The following is a 22,155-nucleotide window of genomic DNA, read 5'->3' as shown; positions in this document are numbered from 1 at the left end:
GTAAATGAGATCTAGCCACTGTTGCATGCAGCAAGTTTGGTGAGTGTGATTCTCACCCATGCCTTCTTGGTCAGAGGATTCAGCAAAGGCCTGAGGGGGAAGGTTGTGTTGTGTGCAGGGAGATAAGGCAGATAAAGCTTGTGCAAAGAGCTCCACCTTGTGAATATGGGCACGCATTCTAAGAATACCTAACCAGAGAACATTGACAACACCCATATTCGTCATGAAACTTTTCATTCCCTGGGCTGAAATTACCTGAGGTCCCTCCCCTGGAAGGAAGGCTGTGGAAGTAAAGAAGAAACCAGGGGTGGGGTGGGGGAGGCAGATGTGTTCTAATTCACAGCTGTTTAGAGCAGAGAAACCCAGACTTTGCTGTAAACGGTGATCGGTTTTATTGCAGTTCCTCTGATGTGGCTTTCCACAAAGCATCCTGGCAGGATTGCTGTACTTCTGTGTTAAAAGATCTTGATCCCTCCACTCCATTCCAACCAGCAATGCCACATGAACAAATGAATGTTGGCTGCTGTGTAGATACAGCCCTCATATGTCTAGGTACAAGTGAAACCATCATTCTCTTTCAAGAACCCTCTTCTCACAACCATGTGACCCTTTATTTCAAATTCAGTTTTATTGAAAGTAATCAAAGGCACAAGGAGCAAAAAAAACCTCCTAAAAACCTAGGTGTGACTATTTCTTATGTTGGAAAAAAGGCTTTAATCATTCTTCTTAATTCTTCTTTCCCGTCAGCTGCCAGGATCCCAATTCAATGGCTTCTGGAACCCACCGAGACCAAAACTGCCAATTTCCATGCTGCTCACTTGGCAAAAAAAGCAAGCCTGAACAACCAAGACCTGAAATTCGTAATGTTTTACAGTATATCTGCTTCTTCGCATGCCAAGGTATTTCTGTGCTTTGCTTTATCTGAAAATTTGTTTTGGACGTATTTGCTGGCCAGATGAACTACCCAACAGAGTGCTCCTCCTCAGTTCCAGTTCCTAGCACTGGCTGGTTCCCTGAGCCCTCCCAGTGACAGCAAAACCAGCTTGAAGGATGTTAGAAGGGGCATGAGTCTCCTGGAAGGGCTGCTGCCCACCGGCAAACAGAGTGAAGCTGCCAGGCTCCACTAGCCACTCCCCTAACCACACTGCTCTCTGTTGGTAAGACAACTGGAATGGCACCTTCACTGCATGACCCACTGGTACGGCCACCCGGCGGAAACCAACCAGCTGCCAGCGTGGCACTGGAATGGACGCATTTCCCCAGCGAAGGTACAGCTGTACCACCTGAAGAGAGAAGAAGTTGTTAAGAAGAGAAAAGATCAAGACTCACCTTCCTACTAGTCTCCATATGGTGGCCATGGCACTATCCAGAAATCATGCCCCCTTTCTACTAGATATCAGGAATATTATAGCTGCCACAGGTATCATCTTCTCTAAACCCTTTCAACCAACTCCAAAATGGTCACATACACCTTTTCCTGGCTGACCTTTTTCCTGCAATTCCTTTTCTGGCATGGATCAGATAGATTTATTAGAGAAGGGGGGCAAGATTCTGCCTTGAGATACATAAGGGGACCCAATGACTTCCTTTTCCTTTCCCAAGACAGGTTATTCTCCTCAGCTCCCTCTGCCCTTGACTGATCAGAATTCTATTCCTCACTGCAACTGTTCCTCGTGTGGTGTAGTTATTAGAGTGTTGGACTAGGATCTGGGAGATCCAAGTTTAAATCCACACTCTGCCATGGAATGCTTGCTAGGAGACTTGGAGCAGTCACACACTCTCAGCCTAACATACAGCTGGATAAAACTGATGTCACATAAGCCACTTTGGGTCCCCACTGTGGAGAGAAAAGCAAGATGTAAATATCTAGATGAATAAATCCTATCAATTCTCCTGTAGGTACGCATGCAAGCCACATCTGATGCTCACCTCGCTGCCATCTCTGGTGCCAACATTCTCCACTACCACAGACACACTGAGGTTGCTGCAAACGGGCACAACGTCGGCACCTGTGACCAGATCACTGTAGCGGAAGGTGGTAAAGGAGAGCCCATAGCCAAAGGGGTAGAGCGGAGCCTCGTCTCCATAATAGCGATAAGTCCGGCCTGCCATTGTGTAGTTTTCAATAGGGGGAACCTGCAGGTGGACATGAAGAGTGAATGGAAGAAACAGAGGAAGAGCCCAGGAAAGAAGGATGAAGAGGGGCATGATGGGTAGTGTGCAAGTTCCAGGCAACAGCCAAGCCAAACCTTAGGGCCAAACAAGATGATACAGTGATCCTGAGGATGCCCCACTGTGGAACTCCTTTTAACAGCACTGTGGAGGAGGAATTCTGGTTAGATCCAATACAAGGTGGGGAGAGGAAAGACTCCTGCACCCTCTTCATCATTTTCCCCTCCAAAATGGGCCCAGGGGCATTATGGGCCCTTATACCACCACCACCCCCGCCAGTGTTATCACTTCCATAAAATGGCAGGACTTCACCAAGTAGTTCATCAAGCAGTATCATGTAGTTCAGCCCTTAGTTCTTCTGCAAGGCCCCATAGATGGCCTTGTGTTTGGAGCTACACAACCTTCTGCCCCCCCCCCCCAATAAAAGATAGAAGTTGGTACTAAGCCAGTGACTTGTCCTCCCTGCCCTGCCTTCTTCAACAAAAGTGCTGCACAAGAACATGAGTTCAGGAAAGGAATCCTCCTCCTGGTTCTCTGTTGGGCAATGAATTTTTAACAGTGGCCATATTTTGAACATAGCTAGGGCTAAAGGACCAGCATGACTGCTTCCATCTCATGGGTGGGGTCTTGACTCAGTGGTAGAGCATCTGATTCGCATGCTGGAAGTCTCAGCTTCAGTCCTTGGCATCTTCCACATTAAAAGGATTAGGAAGCAGGTGATATGAAAAACATCTGTGTGAGACCCTTCAGAGCTGCTGCCAGTAAGAGCAGGAAGCACTGGCCCAGATAGACCACTGGTCTGACTATGTGGAAAGCAGCTACAAAGGGGCTACGGCTCAGTGGTAGTGCATCTGATTTGCATGCAGAAAGTCCCAGGTTCAATCCCCAGCACCCCATTTAAAAGGATCAGGTGGTAGGTGATGGGAAAGGCTTCTGCTGGAGACCATGGAGAGTACCTGCCAGTCAGAGTAGACCAAGAGCCAGACCCAACAGAAAACAGCTTCGTGTGTATGTGCTTGTATGTGCTCATAGGAGACCAAATTACCAGGCAGAGCCAAAGAACTTTTTACCCAGTTCCTGTTTGTGCTCCGTAACTAGAAACAGCCTTGTCAAAGCTCTTTCCTTATTAAAGCACTTCAGCTGCTCAACTCCAAAGGCTCATTTATATATCCATAAAGATAAAACAGCAGAACTTTTCCTGGCCTGCCACCTCAGCCTTACCTGGTGCATACCTGCTGGCCATGTGGCGGGGAGTCTGCCAGCTGGGCTGGCGCCTTCTGCTCCTACCAGCACCTTGGCAATAGCCAGGCCAGTAGCCTGTGCAGGAAAAAAACAGGCCAAGATGGCGGAGACGCCATCATGAGACTTGGCCCAGCTAATATCAAGTGGGCATGCGTTGAACAGGAGCAGAATAACTGGACGGCCATTAGCTGGAATGGAAAGAACAGGAGGTTTTTGATAAATAGGCTGGTGTGTACAAATGCTCCAGAATTTTCATTAGTTTGCTTGTTAACCCAACCTCTCCCCTCCCCCTGCAAAATAATTGACATTAAATATTTGTCATAGGACGCTAGCAGCCAAAGAAGCACAAAGCTAAGAAGGGCTGCACTGGGACAGCAAGATGGGATAAAGGGCATACCTGAGTGAACAGACCCACATTACTAGGTTCACAAACTGCCCATCAGCAGGAGACACTTGTGGAGCAAAGAATGCTAGGATCTCGGGCACTGCAGAGTTCTAAATTGGAACCCTGGGTCAGAAAGTTCCACTGCTTCACTGGCTTTTTCATGTCTGCCTCTCAGCACCATCCTGGAGATGGCCAGCAGAGGAACTACACTCACCGTAGGAGCCAATGAGCGTAGAGATCAGCTGACTAAAGAGACCAATGAGATTCATCCTGAAGGTATAAAGCTAACATCTCCAGGATGTAATCTTCAGTTTGAGCCATTTGACGGTGGTGGGAATAATGCACTACCTCCATCTGATACATGACCCCAGCCAATGTTTGACCTTGCACTTGGCCTTCACCTTAAACTGTGTTACAGCTTCTGTCTCCCTGCTAGACCTCGATATGCCCTCCAAACCTGGCATGTTTCCAGTCCTCTGGATGCCTGAGCTCTGGCTTGGCCCCATTGTATTTGAGCTACCTTGGAACAGCATGGTGATGTTACTTCTTGTTGGAGCCCTTTTGAAACCCATGTCCCTTGGCCAGCACTAGAACTCAGGGCCCTGAGCAACCAGGTGTCCTTGCAACCTGGTCCTGCCTTCCCCACTGCTGCCGTCAGTTTTGACATTGGTGGTCACAAGAGCTGCTGTTATGAACATCAGACTCACCTAAGGCCACGGCATCTTGCAAAAGTTGTAGCTGGTGCCCAGGCAGCGCCAAGTCCGTCCGGTCATTGGCTTCCATCTCCAGATCAATTCCTAAGCAGAAGGAAGCACAGTGTCAAACAGAAATCCTTCCATGTCCTCCTTCCTTCTCTCTGGACAGCCTCCCTTTGCAAACTGAAGAAGAGTCTAACGGAAGTATCCTGGAAGGATAGAGAAGAGCCCACCAATCTCACAAAGAAAACATAAACAAGGAAATAGTTCAAGTGGTAGATGGTTCTAGCACCTCTCAGGGGGCTGCAGGGAGTTTGACAGCAGACCCTTTGAACACACAATTGTTGTATGCACAAATGCCACCACAAGGTGGGAAATCTCTGTAAATTCTCCCTTGCTTACACTCCCCTCCAAACCTGGCATGTTCCAGAGAGACCGAGACCCATGAGGGTTTGCTCTGAGGTCTGCTCATCCACCTTGTTCTCCAAACTATTCTGAGATGAACAAAACTAGGTGAGTCAGATTCCATTCTAGGTCCTTGAGTACCCACCCCTTTCTTCAAACCCTGAGTTTGTTCATGTATAATTCTGGCTACCCACTGGTGGCTTTTCACCCTACCACCTGCTCTTCTCTGGACTCTGCCAAATTGCATTTTGCTTCCCAACTTTCAGACCAGGCTCTGTGGGCAGTAAAAGCTCTGCGTAACTCCAGGGCAAATTAAGAGCCGTTAAAGACAGCCAGTGTGGTAAAGTGATCAGAGTGTCAGACTAGGGGCTTGAAAAACCAGATTCATATTCCCACTCAGCCATGGCAACTCGGGGTAGCCTTCAGCCAGTTACACTGCCTCAGCCTAACCTACCCAACAAGGTTCTGTTGTTATGAGGATGGAGGAAGGGAGAGTGATGTTTGTAAGCTGCTTGGGGTCTTCACTGGGGAGAAAAGTGATATGTCCTAGAAGAAGCACTGCAAGAGAAGTCGCACCTGACTCATGGCAATTCCATGAATTAACCTCCAAAACGTTCTATCATTAACAGCTGTGCTCAGGTCTCGCAAAATGAGGGCTGTGGCTTCCTGTATTGAGTGTTTTCCATCTCATGTCAGGTCTCCCTCTTTTCCATCTACCTTCAACTTTTCCTAGTATTATTGTCTTTTCCAGTGACTCTTGTTTTCTCATCATGTGACTAAAGTATGATAGCTTTGGTTTAGTCATTTTAGCTTCCAGGGAGAGTTCAGGCTTGATTTGGTCTAGAACCCACTAATCTGGTTTTTTGGCAATCCATGGTATCCATGGCCTCTGACCAGGCGTGGGGCTGGAGGTGCCCACACCCCTAAGCCGAACCCAGATCTCTGCCCCACCCATCGTTTTGCACGCGTTTTGCTATAGGAATCTCCTCCAGTTTGGGAGCACCTGAACATAGTCAACTCCTTCCCCACCCACGGAGGCCACCTCTGGTCCTAGAAGCAGCACTGCAAGACTGATTCCCCTGAAGAAGTCTGTCAAATGTGAAGGGAATTTTAACTAATAAAATATGTTTTACTTTACTTGCATGACTGGCTTTGGCCTTATTTTAAGCTCTTGGTGACTAATGCAGCCCTTTTATTTTCACCTGGGCAAATGTGCACTTAGGAATAATGTACAGAACCTCTTGGAAAGCATCATACCCTATGTAGATTTCACAGTCAAGATGGGAGAGGCTGTGGGTCACTGGCAGAGCGTCTGCTTGGGATGTAGAAGGTCCCAGGTTCAATCCCCAGCATCTCTGGTTAAAAGGACCATGTAGGAGGTGATGTGAAAGATCTCAGCTTGAGATCCTGGAGAGTTGCCGCCAGTCTGAGCAGACAATACTGACTTTGATGGCCCATATGTTGCCACAGAGGCCATCAGTATAAGGCAGTTCATGTGCCTATGAGTACATTGCTCCCACAAATCATGATGGTTAAAAACATCAGTTGATGAGAAGAGTTTGATTTACACAGACATCCTGTGAGGTAGGTTAAAGGCAAGGCTTTTTTTTTTTTTTAGCAGGAATGCACAGGAACGTGGTTCCAGCTAGCTTGGCCAGGAACCCAGCTCAGAAAAAAGGTCTCTGGCAGAGGGAAGGCACTAGGCAGCCATGTGCTCCCATATCACGCTCTCTGTCTCTCTGCTACCTCCAGCCTCCAACGGGCAGCTTGTGAAGACAGCAAGACACACAAAACTGCCCACGAGCACCCTCTCCTGGGAGAAGCTGGGCCTGCCGCTACTCGCTCTGCTGCACGTGGCTCTCTCTCTCTCTGGCCGTGTTTGGAGGGGGGTGAAACAAGGTCTCTCACTGAGCTGTGTGAGAACACATCCATGAAATGCAGCTGATGGCACTGTACTAAATGGGTGACATCGGGGTGTGTGGCCTAAAATGCAAATGAGTTCCTGCTGGGCTTTTTCTACAATAAAAGCCCTGGTTACAGGTGACCCTATAACTCTGGAGTACAGTCACTGCAGCAAGAGGACATCTTCCTTACACTGTTCTGCCTGAAGTGCAATTGAAGAGCTACACCTTGAACTTATAAAGATGCTGTCAGTTCATCAAGATCTTCTACTCTGACTGGCAGTGGCTCTCTGAAGTCTCAGGCAGGTCTGCAGCACCCATTACCTGACCCTTCTAACTGGAGACTGTGGGGATTGAGCCTGGAACCTTTAGCGTGCAAAGCAGATGCTCTAGCTGTGTCCCCCCCGATCTTTGAGCGAAGACCATGAGATTGTTCTAACAGACGTGCAGGAAGGAAACTGGACCGCTCACCTGTGCCTAAGCACACCACCACAATGTCTGCTCCCTCAACTGCGGACTTCACCTCAGCAAGGGAGTAGTGGTCACATATGGGGAAGGCACATCCAGCAGCAAAGTTGACATGAGCCGAGATCATTGCCAGACCTTTCCTGTACCAGACAAAGATGAAAAAGAGCTCTTTGGGAGGAATCCTAAGCTGATTTACTCAGCAGTTAAGTCCCATTTTATTCAATGGAAAAAGTGTCCCGTAGGATTGAAGCCTCACTTTATGGGTGATAGTCAGGATTGTGCGTATTTGCTGACCCCAAAGTGTCTACATATGGCCCACATGAATGCATCCATCAATATTGGACAAGCCCCACACAATACTAGATGCACATGGTGTATCCATGTATTTATGGAGCCCTGATCCCAGAAGATCCTCCAAATTATATTGTGTTCTGTCCTTTGCCCATTGTGTATGCCACAAACAAAAAAAATATTGTTGATAAATTTCTCATTGATTTTAAAAGGCACACATTCCTCTTCTGCAGTAGAGAAACTAATTTTCCTGCTCTCTGATTCAGACCAGTATGTTTCTTATACAGTGGCACAGTTTGTCTAGGTAGCCAATAAAATACAGGCTTGAACTGTTTCTAAAAGCTGAAATACTTTATTCAGGGCTTTTTTCGTAGCAGGAACTTCTTTGCATATTATGTCACACACCCTTGATGTAGCCAATCCACCAAGAGCTTACAGGGCTCTTAGTACAGGGTCTACTGTAAGCTCCAGGAGCATTGGCTACATTAATATGTGGCCTAATATGCAAAGGAGTTCTTGCTACAAAAAAAGCCCTGACTTTATTTATACAAAGTGAAGAGGTTCTTATGTGTTTTTTAAATGATTTTTTCATATGCTTGTAACTTTATATTGTTATTGGTTTTGCTGCAGTTTGTCTATGTTCACTTCTGTGCATCCTAATTGTAACAGCCTTTGGACACATGCAATAAATGCTGCCTACCTATCTGATGCACCTATGTACACTATATTTTTGCAAAAGGCCCTCTTATGCTACCTTACAGGCCGATCCAGTGGGCACATTTATAGAGCAGCAGTAGATAGGGCAGCTGGTGTCTCTTCAGCCCACAGCCTTCCAGCTCAGATCTTTTACCAGCTGGCAAGAAAAGCACCATTCTGTATGCCCAAGTCAAGACTGAGTGGTATTTGGACAAAAATATGTACCTCAGCTACCTCAGTTTCTGAGGCTGAAGAGCTCTTTCTTAGTCTTACCTTGGGGTATGAATGTACTGGGGTTCCGGAACCGGAGCATAGTCCCCAAAGAGAATCATTTGGTTGTCTGCAAAAGGGCCAACCACCTGCCAAGAAGAAATGAGAAGTCATAGTAGGATTCAAGCTCCATTGAGCCATATACAGAAGATGAATGGGACAGTTGCTACATGGATCTGAGGCCTGGCATGAAGGTAGAAGCCTCTCTCTATCATTTGTTCTGGTAACCTCAAGACTGCAATGCAGACTACACTGAGCAGTATTTCTTAAGAACAGAGCGGTTTGTTTGCTTGTAAAGTGCCTGTAGCCAGCGGTGTTCTCAACGACATTGTTACTTCTACGCTCAGTTTAAGGCATCTGAGTGCTTAGTGGGTTGCAAACATTAAGAAGTGCATTGTCTGTCCAGTCTACAGAGGAAGAACCAACAGTGGAAGCTCAGAACAAGTTCTTCTCGGTGATGGCCCAGAAGGTAGGAAACACTTTCCTGCTGAGACCTGCCTTCTACCATGATTACTAACTACAAAGTCAATTTATTGAGATAGACAAAAACAGTGAGAGATTTTTAAGATCTATTCATTTTATAAGGTTCAGTCAACAACAGCCTGTTCCCACTGGCTACAGTGACCCATGCAAGGGTCACTTCCAGGCTGGACTACTGTAACTTGCTCTGCGCTGGCTTGCCCCTGAAACTGATACGGAAACTGCAGCGGGTGCAGAATGCGGCGGCTCGCCTGCTGACTGCATCACCTATATGGGTGAGCATACGGACAGCATTCCGCAACCTGCACTGGCTGCCTATAGAGTACCGGATCCACTTCAAGGTGCTAGTTTTAACTTTTAAAGCCTTACGTGGCCTGGGACCAACATACCTACAGGACCATCTCCTTCCATACACGCCCCGGAGGTCACTTCGTTCGGCCTCCCAAGATCTTCTGAAAGTCCCCGGCCAAGGGATGCCCGTCTTGCCTCCACCAGGGCCAGGACTTTTTCGGTCCTGGCCTCGACCTGGTGGAATCAGCTCCCTATGGAGATCTGGGCCCTACCTGGCTTGCTGGCCTTTCGTAGGGCCTGTAAAACAGAGCTGTTCTGCCAGGGCTTTGGATGAGGCAGCGGGCATCTATCCATCTATTAGATCGGTTGGCCTCCCCTACGCCCTCACGGCCCACTGCACCACTGTATTGTGGTGCTATACTATCTTGCTTTATATCATCATTCTAAACTAACCTGTTGCACTTTACTGATAGTTGAAGTTGATTTTATTATGATTTTATTGTGATTTTAATTCAAATTGCTGTACTTTGCTCTGGGCCCCCCAAAAGGGGGAAGGGGCGGAATAGAAATAAACTAATAATAACAATTTATAAACCAATATGGTTCACTCGTTAATGTGGGGGAACAGATAGTAAAAGTTTCATTCACTGACGTTTCATTCATTAGTCCATTATACAATTGTTGGCAGGCTCCCTTCTGACTCAAGAGATTACCAGTAATAAACTAATTCATCTATTAGGCCAGCCAGCCAGCAACAGCAACTCCACAAGTTTACAGGCCCAAGTCTCCTTTAACCCTGTTATCTAACTCCTTGATGAAGTTACCAGAGGCTGAATGACAGACTTTCATCATGCAAACCATATCTGCACCACTTACTTACAGGCACACTTGCTACTTGTCCCACCTCTGGGAGAAATAGTCAAACTGTGGGGTGGAGCTGCCAACTCTGCTTCAGAAATTCATAGAGATTTGGGTGCAATGCTAGAGGAAGGGGCATTTGGGAGGGAATTCAGCAGGGATATGTTGTCATAAAGTCCATCTTCCAGATCTGCTGCTTCCTCCGCAGGAAATTATTTCTGTAGTCTGGAAATCAGTTGTAATTCTTTTGGGAAACTGGCAACACTATCTATCTACAACTGAAGCATGTTCAACAGATGCTCTTTTGAGACCTTCTCCAAGAAAAGCAATGGCTCTGCCCCATTTAGAAGCTGGCAACCCTACCTGTGATCCTGATGCCATGGGGGAATGGTTCTGTACATATCGTCATTGCACTATTAAAATTTCAACTGCAACAAATGCCCAAACACTGCCTGAATGAAGGAGACCCTGTGGCTCAGTGGTAGAGCATCTGCTTGGGAAGCAGAAGGTCCCAGGTTCAATCCCCGGGATCTCCAAAAAAAGGGCCCAGGCAAATAGGTGTGAAAAACCTCAGCTTGAGACCCTGGAGAGCCGCTGCCAGTCTGAGAAGACAATACTGACTTTGATGGACCAAGGGTCTGATTCAGTATAAGGCAGCTTCATATGTTCATATGTAAGAACGAGGTACCCTCCCTGTCACTTCATCTTCACCAAATTCTTACCGCAACCTTCTTTCCAAAGATTTCCTTGGCGTTAAGGGGCAGAGTCCCATGGTTGTTTTTTAGCAGTACGAAGGATTGGATGGCAGCATCAACAGCCAATTGGTGGTGGGCCTTGGTCTGAACGTCCTTAAGACCCAGAGCATTGTAGGGGTTCATAGCTGGCGGGTCAAACTCACCCAGACGCATCCGGGTGAGAAAGAGTGGGCGGATGCGGTCTTTGATCGTCTGCAGAAAGGGCAAGAAGAAAGAGCACAGTTGGCTGGTGAAACCACAATGTGTTCAGCAAGGGGAACCAAGTTCTCACAGCCATCTGGAGTGTTAGGTGATGTTTATGTTATCTGTATCAGAACAAGTCAACCGATTTCTCCTCACACCCCACAAAATAATGGTATTGTGCCTGATGCATTAATTTGGTTCCTGTGCTTGGAGTATTAACTAAAAAGCAAAACAGATCCACACACATCTGCATCCTGACTCCCTTCTTTGAAACACCTCTCCTACTTTTTGACTGGGATATAAGTGCATATCGATCTCCATTCCTGTCTAATGAAGGGAGATACCCTTGAAATTCTGTGGTCTTTAGGGTGCCACTGGACTTGAATCTGCATCACAACCAGTGTTCCCTCTAAGCTGAGTTAGTGTGAGCTAGCCCACAGATTTTTAGCCTCCAGCTCACACATTTTTGTCTTAGCTCAGGAAGGATGACCCCAGAGCACAATTTATGCAGTAGCTCACAACTTTAATGCCAGTAACTCACAAAGTAGAATTTTTGCTCACAAGACTTTGCAGCTTAGAGGGAACATTGTTCATAACCCAAATGCCACTCCAAAGGAAAATGGACTCTTCGAATGTTTATTTATTCACTGTGCTTTTCTCAAACTATTTTATGGGCAAAGAAAGTAAGCACTAGACTGAAACAAGCTGAAAAGCAGAAATGAATGAAGCAAATGAGTGTGGGATGGGGGAGATACTTCAAAGCTAGAAATTACAAAAAAAAACACAACAGTTTGCTTGTTCTACCTTATGGTGAGAAGAAGGGCAGCTTACCTCCAAGGATATGTTCCCTTTGGCAACAGCCTTAGCTATGTGAGTGAACACATTGTTCCTCAACCCATAGGATACTTCCAGATTACATCCAGCATTCACGGAAACTGCAGACAGGAGAAGTGAAAGTCATGAGCGAGTGAGACCCCACATAAAATCTGCAAACTGACCTATTTATCTAGTGCATTTTACACTGCCCTTCCTCCAAGGAGCTCAGAGGGGCACACATTGTCCTTTCCCCCCATTTTATCCTCAAGACAACACTGTAAAGTAAGCTGGGCCAGTCTGAGCTCTCAGCCAACGGTCACCCAACAAACTCCATAGCTGAGGGCAAACTTAAATCCTAGTTTCCTGGATCCTAGTGTGACACCCTACCTACTACAGTATTCTGGCTTGAGCAACCTATGAGAACTGGATTGGACAACACACACATTCGCAATGGCACAAGAGCCTACAAAGGCAGTAAAGCTGATCATGGACTATGGAGATGTTTGCATGGCTGAACATTTGCCTGTGGACAAAGTTTCCCTATAATCCCTACATGTACAAAACCAGTGTATTGGCAATACACAATACCTTAAGGCAACCCTTACAGCAGGCATCTCTGTAAGGGAGGACAGTCACATTGATCCCCTGGCTACAAGGATGAGAATCGCATGGCTGGCATGAGAAAATTCAGGTTTCATTCTCTCATTGGTGAAGGGAGATGCTGCACATCCCACTTTCCCAACAGTGAGGGTGTGAAGGAAGTTCCTGGAGATCGGGGAGGGAACCAATGGGGACATTTGACCAAAGGACTGGCCTGAAGGACACAAGAATGGGTCACAAGGAACTGAACCAATAATATGGATAGCTGAAGCGGACCTCTTACCGGCAGGTTAAGAATCTCCTTCTCTGCTCCACCCTACCCTGCTCACCTATGGCAGTCTCTAGGAAGCTGGTGGTGTAGAGATGTCCAAACATTATCAGCTCCACAGCTCCCTCATCGCTCACCACATACCCATTGAAGCCCCATTCTTTGCGCAGGATGTCCGTCAAAAGCTTCTTGTTAGCACAGGCTGGAATTCCGTTAATCCTGGGCAGGAACAACAGAAGTCCATCAATGGCCTTCAAAGTGTCTTTCAGCTGCTGCTGTTGGCATCTTTCAGCTCACTGCTCTAACCCCCCAACAGCATCCAACATGTATATAGCACCTGTAGAAGTATTCTGGGACCTTTGTTATGTCAGTAATTCTTGCAATAACCACGTGAGGTTGGCCAGCTATTGCAATTCTTAATTGATGTTATCCGAGGATCCAGCTACAAAAGAAACGCTAGATTTGAGTCTAATAGCATCCTACAGAACAAGATTTTGCAGTATAAGCTTTTGAGAATCAAAGCTCCCTTTATCAAATATGTATCTGACAGAGGAAAATTTGACTCTCCAAAGCTTATAAGGTTTTTTTGTCTCTAAGGTGCTAGTGGACTCCAAATTCTGGACTCTTCAACTGCAGATCAACATGACTACCCTTTGGGAGTTAAGATGGCACCAGAATAGTAGTATTCCTGATCCTTTTTTATTTATGTTCTATTGCTATCTGGGTTCTGCTGTTCCTTGTACAAGCATAGAGAAACTAAACTGACAATAAGGAATTTATCTTCTCAGTTCAGTTAAGACTTGCTTTCTTCTGCTGGAAAAGGTCTCCTCCTACACATTCCTAACTTCATATATTAAGGTGCTTGATATTTGGCTGAGGAGGCTCAAAGTACTGGGAAGGGAACTCAATATTAGCGACTGCTCAATACTAGTGACTCAGCAAGAATTGCTGTGAATTTGGAAGAGAGATTTACAACCTGCTGTAAAGGTATTGCCTTCTATAAGAAGAGGAGCCGGTAAGCTTTTGCAAGAGGAGATAATTACTTCGCCTGCTATTAACAGACTACTCTTGTGAAACTGGCTACAAAAGTCAAAGGGAAAACAACCCAATCCAGGAGAATGCAGAAGCCCCAACTCTTGAGTTTTACTCATGCTGTAAGCTCCTGGATGGGGTCAATTCCTAGTCCTAGAGAACCCAGCTGTCCAGGTTGCCAGTCTCTAATTCAGTAGACCAGACTCCCCACCCAAGAGAAGCCAGGCCAGCATATTTCTTATCTCTAAAACAACTAACTCTTCCAATCCCCACCTACAGAAAAAAGAAAGTCTTGCAAAAATACTTTAGTCCACTAAATTCTTATGCCTCCTTCCCAAACATATCAAGAGTATACAGAAACACACACCTGTTGTAGCTGCACATGAAGCTAAATGTTCCGGCACGCGCACATGCCTCAAATTGGGGCAAAAAGGTCATGCGCCAGTCACGTTCTGCCACCTGCCACAGAAGCACAGAACTCCATCTTTTCTTGCATACATAGTATAGTAATGCAAGGTCCTATTGAAAAATCAGTTCCAGTCACCCCCACCCACCATCAGCTCTTGCCATCACATTCTACTCATTTGTAGATAAGTCCCAGGCATGGCATCTCCAAGAAATCTGCAGAGCCATCCATTACAAGATCACTTCTGGCTTCTAATTCTTTTTCTCTTCAATGTTCTTCCCAGCCCCAGTGTAAGATACCTCTTCAGAGCAGGTCTGATGTGTTTCCTGTGTATTTCTTGTGTGTTTCCTGTGTCTTAGACCTCAGGCATCCCAAGAAGGTATAAGCATCACTCAAGCACCAAGAGGGACAGAAGGGAAGAACCACTCTATGAAAGCAGACTAGAGCAGAAGCAGGAAGAACACACACACAAGATGTCTGTGCACTAGAAAAGGCCTCCTAACCTTTGGTCCTCAGCTCTACATGCATAAGAAAAGCCCTGCTGGATCAGATCACTGGTCCATCTAGTCCATCATCCTGTTTCACACGTGGCCAACTCTAGAGGACCAACAACCAGGGCACCAAGGCTGAGGCCTTCCCCTGACACTGCCACTTTGCAGTGGTATTCAGGGATTGGCTGCCTCTGAATGTTAAGGTTCCCATTCGTTCCTGTGGACAGTAGCCACTGACAGACCTCTCCTCCATGAATCCATCTAATCCCCTTTCATACCTGGGGTCATCACTTCATCCTGTGGCAGCAAATTCCATATTTTAATCACTCATTGAGTAAGGAAGTATTTCCTTTTGTTCATTCTGAATCTACTGCCCATCAACTGCTCTGGGTGCCCCAGAGTTCTAGTATTTTGGGAGAGGGAGAAAAAGTTCCACTCTCTCTACCCCATGCATAGTTCATAAACCTCTACCTGCTCTTAGCCACCACACCTACCATCACCAGCTACCACCATGCTCACCTTAGCATTAAAATGAAGACGAGATACAGGGATGTTCTCTGGGCCCCCATGGACATCAAAGTGTTTGCATCCAGCACTGGCCTTGACGTAGCGGGGATGATTGCCCTGCAATCCAGTTACAAAAGCTACAGCCAGCTGGGAAGTCAGGAATGGATCCTCTCCATAGGTTTCCTGAGGAAGACACAGACAGGCAAACATGGGTCATTTTCCCTCTCTGCTGGGGGGGGGGGGGGGGTTGCTCTCCATCTGTCAGTTCCATCACTAATATACCTACTTGGTATAAATAATGAAAGAGCTCCAGTCTTCAGCATCAAGTTAAGCTATACCACTGTGCCACAGTTCCTCACCCCCACAATTCTTGAATTCAAGAGACTTTAATCTGAATTCACTACTTTAGCCCTCAATGGCTACAGCTACCAGAGTAACTGTCAAATTAAACACCATTTGAGGCTTACTTGACCCCCACTTGCTCCATATCCCCCAATAAAGATAACTTCCCCCCATTTTGGGATCACGGTACCTGGTTCCTGCCCCACAGTGGATGCCTCATGATGTTTAATACGGGGCTGAAGCAGCTGAGGCCTGTATGGTCTCCATAGTAACCAAGGGAGACAAAATGATTATGTTTGGCTCGAACTTCTGTGGCTGTTGCATTGGCCACACGATGGATGAGTTCAGGGCTGTTGGGAGAGAAAAGAAGCAGGCAGAGAAGGGAAGAAAAAATGGTTCTTTGAGTCTGAAGAGAACAGTTGTCTAGGATATGTACATATTGTTGGATGCTGCACTGAAGATTTCCTTGACCACATAGGAAAATCTCATTGTGATTACTGCATTATTGCTGTGAAAACACAAGACCCAATAAAGTGTAAATGTAATTCATACTGTACAGCCCCCATGGTGCAGAGTGGTAAGCTCTGCTCACAACCTGAGTTTGATCCCAGTGGAAGCTGGGTTCAGGTAGCCCACTCAAGGTTGACTCAGCCTTCCATGCTTCCGAGGTTGGAAAAATGAGTACCTAGCTTGCTGGGGGTAAAGTGTAGAAGACTGGGGAAGGCAATGACAAAACCACCCCATAAAAAGTCTGCCATGAAAATGTCATGATGTGATGTCACCCCAGAGTTGGAAACGACTGGTACTTGCACAGGGGACCACCTTTACCTTTTTAATTCATAGTGAAGTGGTAAACATGTAGAACTGCTAGAGTGTAAACCTTCTGAAAATTTTGAAGATGTGAGGAGAAACCCCATCCTTTTCCACCTAGGAAAAAATTAAATTTGGAGGAAAAAACTATATGCAAGACTTTCAACCCTAAATTTATTTTACTGTTTGATGTCAAAATGCATCAATTATGTAGGTGGGAAGCAAATACAATTGTACCATTTAACATATCTGTGTAGGTTAAAATGATAAACACCTGGTTTTCTATAAGCAAGAGTGAAAAAAATTATTCGATGAGAGACAGAAAGAGAGCACACACAGCAGACTCCTGCACTCTCTGCCTTTTAAAACATATAATATAGTTTTGATGATCTGGGAGGTAGAGAATAAAAGATAAAAAATGGGAAAATATTTGTAATCAACATATGAAACTAGATTTGGACATAAATACTCTCATACATTCACATTAGGACTAGGGGCATATTTAGATATTAGATAACACTTTAGAACACAAACAACTTCTAGAGTTTATTATCATGATGCACATTACAGCATATTAAAGGTAAAGGTAGTTCCCTGTGCAAGCACCAGTCGTTTTCGACTCTGGGGTGATGTTGCATATTAGCTGTAGACAAAAAGCATTCCACTCATTCTGAAAGAGAACATTTTTCACTGAAGTGTTTTTCAGTCCCAGTTTCTCCACTGCAAAAACTGAGGGAGTTCTTTTTTTTTTGGGGGGGGGGGGGCTGTTCCTTTTTTGGAAAATGTCTAGACATCTTTAGAAGTGGAGCAACTTCTAAAACAATGCTAGTCAGTGGCTAGGGAGTCACCTTGACATACTACACGCGGCTCTTCTGAGTACTGTTCCCCAATATGGCAAGATAATTGGGAAGACCATTGCCTGATGGGGCTTGTGATTGGCAGCTGATGCCCACCCTGAAACAGCCATTGGTGGACAAACAGGTAAGCTGCAAGCATTTTTTGGTTGAAGGTAGTTGCAAGTGCAGCTCTCCAAAGTTACAAAGTGAGTACCATTGTGAGCCAGCTCCTCCTCCCCCAGGTGACGGAATGCTCTTCAGCAGATAAAAATGGGTCGTAGCCTAGCCTGGTTCCAAACATAACACTCCAAGTGCAGAGAAATTTCTCACAAAGAAGAATCTTCAAAATACACAATCCCCCATCAGCACTCTTACGGTTGAGACAGTGGGTGGGATGGGATCACATTGGGAAATTAGTGCAGCAGCATTCCAGCTGGTGCTCTTTGATGCATGCTGTGGGATCCACACAGCCCCTGCCCTGCTGCCACACGTGAGCAAGAGGAGCAGTCAGACTGTTCGAATGCGTGCGGGGCAGGTGCATCAAGCACCCCCGCCATTCAGACAGGCGTTTAGAGAATTGCTATACGGAAGCCCCAGGAGCTATTTAATCCAGCCCCAGCCCATCCTAAAACAAGGTAAGTATGGGCGGGACTCCCGGGGCAGATGTGTGCACATGATTGCACACATTCAATCTAGAGGGGAGGCATGGCTAGGTCAAATCTCCCATGTGATCTCACCTGAGCCAAAACTAGTCCAAAAATTAGCTTTTTAGAAAGATGGCCCTGCTCTGAAGGAACCAATGCTGCTCTTCATGGCACAGATGCAAAAACCCTTTTGTTCCCTAAGACCAAACAGACCTTTGAACTTATATCCATTTGAAAATGCAAGAAGCATGCACACTACGAGGAGTAGAACTGCGGCTCAGTGGTAGAGCATTTGCTTGGTATACCGAAAGTCCCAGTTTCAAATCCTGCCATCTCCAATTGAGTACTGGATAGTAAGTGGTAGGAAAGACCTTTGTCTGCAACTCTGGGGAGCTGCTGCCAGCCAGAGCAGACAAGGCTGTTCTTTGATAGACCAAGGATCTGGTTCAGTCTAAGGCAGCTTTGCACGTGGATGAAGAAATACAACAATCTGTCTCTAGCCATGTTTAACCAAAACAGCCACTTTTGTTTTCTTAGCTGGGTTCCTTTTTCAAAAAGCTAGAATTCAGCCAGGGTAGTTTTCCCCAGCATAGTGTTGGGGACAATGTTCAATTCCTGTCTGTCATGAAAACAAACAAACAAAAAAAGGTAACTCTTAGAGAAACTGCAGCCAGAACCAAAAACAAAAACAGTTTGCTGGGAATAGTCCTTTGGGGAGATTAGGAAGGGGAAAAGCTGAAACCAGTTTGGTTTGCCACAGAGGGTAGGGAGACACCCCCATCTCACACCATCTCAATAGCAGGCACACACATATGAAGCTGTCTTACTTTGAATCTGACTGCTGGCCAAAGTCACTGACTACTCAGACGGGCTGCAACTCTCCAGGGTCTTAAGTCCAGGTCTTTCACAAGACTACTGCCTTGTCTGTGTAACTGAAGATGCAAAACAGAGGCTCTTCCACTGAGTCATGGTCCCTTCCCAGAGAACATACCTGAAGGATGCAGCCAAGCCCAAGGCCTGGGGGAAGGCAGTTGCCCAACCAGGAGCAAGCCCATCTCCGTGCAGACACTCTGTGATCCAGCTGTAGGGCCCAATGCCTAGCCGCTCAATGGGGGGTGCTGGCCCGTTGTTCTTGGAACCCCCTCGGGACATCTGGAGAAACAAAGACACCAGGGCTTCAGGCTACAACAGGGCGGGCCCCTCGGCACTTCAGTCAGCAAGGAAACAGCAGCCAGAGCAAAGAAGCCTACCATACCTCCCACCACCACCAAGGGGTGGATGGTTTCCACCCTCGTGCCCTCCAATACACAGAAAACTGCCCCAAGGCAGCAATTCCCTCTCCACAAAAACACACACTTGCACGCCAGTAGAAGCTTTTTATATTTTGCTTTGTTTTTTTAAAAAACCAGTAATTGGCATATTGATATAATGGTGCACAACAGGCCTCAAAAGTGCAGGATGAAAATCCGAAATTAGACAAGGGGAGGTGCAGAACACGATATATAAATCTGGACAAAGAGGGACTTTGGAGGGGTTTGCAGGATGCTGCAGAGGCCCAATTCCAAGCTTGCCAGCTTGGCCACTCCTGTGCACAAATTATAGGGCTGCCATCTTCCAGGTGGAGCTTGGAGATCCCCAGATGATGGAGAGATTTATTTATTTATTTAATGTCAAAGTTGGAAGGGACCACATGAGTCATCGAGTCCAACCACCTGTCAGTGCAGGAACTACAGCTATAATATCTTTATTATTTATGATTGATTTTATTTCCGTAGATTTTCCATAGTGGGCTCAGGGCGACTTCCAACACAATAAAACAATCAAATCAATTTAAAACAATTAAAATAGTTAAAACAGTTTAAAATTAAGACAATTAAGCCATAGCTCACATAAGGTGGGGGCGGAAAAGATGGTATTAACAGATCGATTCGGCTTGCTTGTCCCAACCTAAGTGTTCAAATCCTGGCTATATTGGATGAGTGGGTGTTCAATCAATACTTAAGTATCTTTCTTTCCTCAGTTCCCTTAGAGAAAGCAGCTGCTCGGGAGGGTGGACTCTGTGGCATTATACCCTGCTCTCTCCCCTCCCAAAGCTCTCCCCCCCCAGGCTCCACCCCCCAATCTCCAGGAATTTCACACCCCAGAGTTGGCAAGCCTACCTCAATCCCTCCCACTGCCTGCCCACTTGGCTGAAACTCTTTCTCTTACCTGCAAGACCATCTCTTCCAGCGTCAGCCTGTTCACCAGGTCATCCACTCGCTTCTCCCAAGGCAAGGTTGGGTCCTTGAAGGGGAAATCCTTCCCTCTGCTCAGCCCAGCCAATAGCAAAAGGGCAGCGACACTGATCAAGACCATGACTTCTGGTGCTTCAGAAAGAAGATGTGTGTGAAGTTTGTTATGCAAGGCAATGCCACTCCACCCAAGAACAATGTCCCACCCACCCAACTGCAAAACCCTTCCTCTTTTTTTTAGTTTTAGGCATTTATATGGAGGAACTTCTCACAAATAGCTTGCAAAAGCATTCTCAACTCCTCTTTTTTATTTTCACAACACTGAGGTAGGTCAACCTGTATAAAAAGGTAAAGTTAATCCCCTGTGCAAGCACCGGGTCGTTACCAACCCATAGGGTGACGTCACATCATAACGTTTTCTTGGCAGACTTTTTATGGGGTGGTTTGCTATTGCCTTCCCCAGTCATCTACACTTTACTGCCAGCAAGCTGGGTACTCATTTTACCTACCACAAAAGGATGGAAGGCTAAGTCAGCACCCAAAAGAACTGTCTCTCTATCAGGGAACAGCACCTGCACTTTAAAGCGGCCACGAAGCCCCGAAGACGCCTAAAACCTGGACATTCGTTTTTCAAAAAATCTTTTACACCAACTAACAGCACTTTAAGAACTATACCCTACCCCACCCCCTTAACTTCATTTATACTGCCTAATTAACTATTGATCACCTATTAGATTTTACCAACGATGAACTAATTTAATTTGATTAGAAATTGGATTAGGAATTTGAATTGATTTGAAATTGGATTATTATTTTGTACTTTTATGTATTTAAATGCATATAGGATTAATAATTTATTGATTATTCATGCATGTTAGCACTTTAAATTCAAGAATTAGGTTTTTAGTACTGTGCTAAGTAAGAATTATTGTGTATTTTAAATGCATATAGGATTAACTAATTTATTGATTACTTACGCATGTTAGCACTTTAAATTTAAGAATTGGGTTTTCAGTACTGTGCTAAGTAAGAATTATCTATCTACTGATCAATTAGGAAAGTTTTGGTGATCTGGACAGTTAGGAACTGAGGACGGGGGTGGGCTGGGGATCTGTGCTGGGGATCTGTGCTGTGCTTGTAAATTAGCCAGCTGAATCTAACATAACCATCAAAGAATAGGCTCGGGATGACTGGTCAGGGGATTCCAGTGCTCCTGGGGAGGGGAAGATACGACGGTGGGAATGGACGGATATATGAGAGAAGGAGACAGAGACAAAACAGTGCTCGGCCCCCTTCTAGTCTACTTCCCATCCCAACGGTGACAAGTAGGGGGACCAAGAAAAATTGCCCGCGTCCGACACTGGTGTTATGCAACGCCAGGTCTATAAACAATAAGATCGAGACCATTAAGGACTTCCTGCTTCGGCAGGATGCAGACCTGGCTTGCGTGACCGAGACCTGGGTTCAAGAGGGAGAGACAATGGCACTCTCCCAGATGACCCCCCCAGGTTACTCGGTCTTCCACCAGTCGCGGATTAGCGGGCGGGGGGGGCGGGGTGGCGATATTCATACGGGAGGCTTACTCCTTCAGGGCCCTCCCGGCCCCAAAGATCGATGGTGTTGAATGTGTCGGCCTTGCGTTGGATGTCGGGGAGAGGTTGGCGATCTGGCTGGTGTACCGTCCGCCTAACGCACCGGCCAGCGCCTTACCATCCCTGATGGAGGCGGTGTCCGGCTGGGCGTTGGAGTGCCCGGGGCTTCTGGTCCTGGGCGACTTCAATGTCCACGCCGATGACGCGGCTTCCACTCAGGCGATGGACCTAGTGTCTTCCATGGCGACACTAGGACTCTCCCAATTTGTTACGACTCCCACGCATCAGGCGGGGCACACATTAGATCTGATCTTTGCGGCCGGGATTAAAGTGAACGAAATCGCAACGGAGGCGATACCATGGTCGGATCACTTAGCCCTCAAGGCTCGTATGGAGACGCTACCACAACCCTGTAAGGGCGGAGAGCCTATTTTGGCTCGCCCGCGGAGCCTGATGGACCCGGAACGGTTCCAAACGGCTCTTCGGGA

The 22,155-nt window shown here is 46.3% G+C and overlaps 1 protein-coding gene across 1 annotated transcript; it reads right to left on the bottom strand.

Annotated features, from left to right (window-relative positions):
* Nucleotides 1–609: 609 nt before the first annotated feature.
* LOC132586188 (uncharacterized) lies at nucleotides 610–20,236 on the bottom strand. The gene is made up of 14 exons (XM_060258171.1): nucleotides 20,053–20,236; nucleotides 18,836–18,996; nucleotides 15,745–15,904; nucleotides 15,225–15,395; nucleotides 14,176–14,267; nucleotides 12,838–12,995; nucleotides 11,924–12,027; nucleotides 10,877–11,101; nucleotides 8,529–8,614; nucleotides 7,272–7,408; nucleotides 4,507–4,596; nucleotides 3,394–3,602; nucleotides 1,930–2,136; nucleotides 610–1,283 (listed from the first exon to the last, which is right to left on the bottom strand). The coding sequence occupies exons 1-14, from the start codon at nucleotides 20,197–20,199 to the stop codon at nucleotides 996–998; spliced, it is 2,235 nt and encodes a 744-aa protein (XP_060114154.1). The 5' UTR covers nucleotides 20,200–20,236; the 3' UTR covers nucleotides 610–995.
* Nucleotides 20,237–22,155: the final 1,919 nt, after the last annotated feature.

The sequence above is a fragment of the Heteronotia binoei genome, chromosome 17 (assembly GCF_032191835.1).
Source record: "Heteronotia binoei isolate CCM8104 ecotype False Entrance Well chromosome 17, APGP_CSIRO_Hbin_v1, whole genome shotgun sequence".
NCBI classification, from domain to species: domain Eukaryota; kingdom Metazoa; phylum Chordata; class Lepidosauria; order Squamata; family Gekkonidae; genus Heteronotia; species Heteronotia binoei.
This window is presented reverse-complemented; position numbering and strand designations above follow the sequence as displayed.

Bases quoted from the DNA above. Each gene is read 5' to 3' on its own strand.
- LOC132586188 (XM_060258171.1), bottom strand. From the start codon at position 20,199: ATGGTCTTGATCAGTGTCGCTGCCCTTTTGCTATTGGCTGGGCTGAGC. The intron at 12,028-12,837 runs GTGAGCAGGGTA...TCCTGTCTGCAG, and splicing joins CTTCCTAGAGACTGCCATAG to TTTCCGTGAATGCTGGATGT. The intron at 7,409-8,528 runs GTAAGACTAAGA...TGTCTGGTACAG, and splicing joins CAGTACATTCATACCCCAAG to GAAAGGTCTGGCAATGATCT.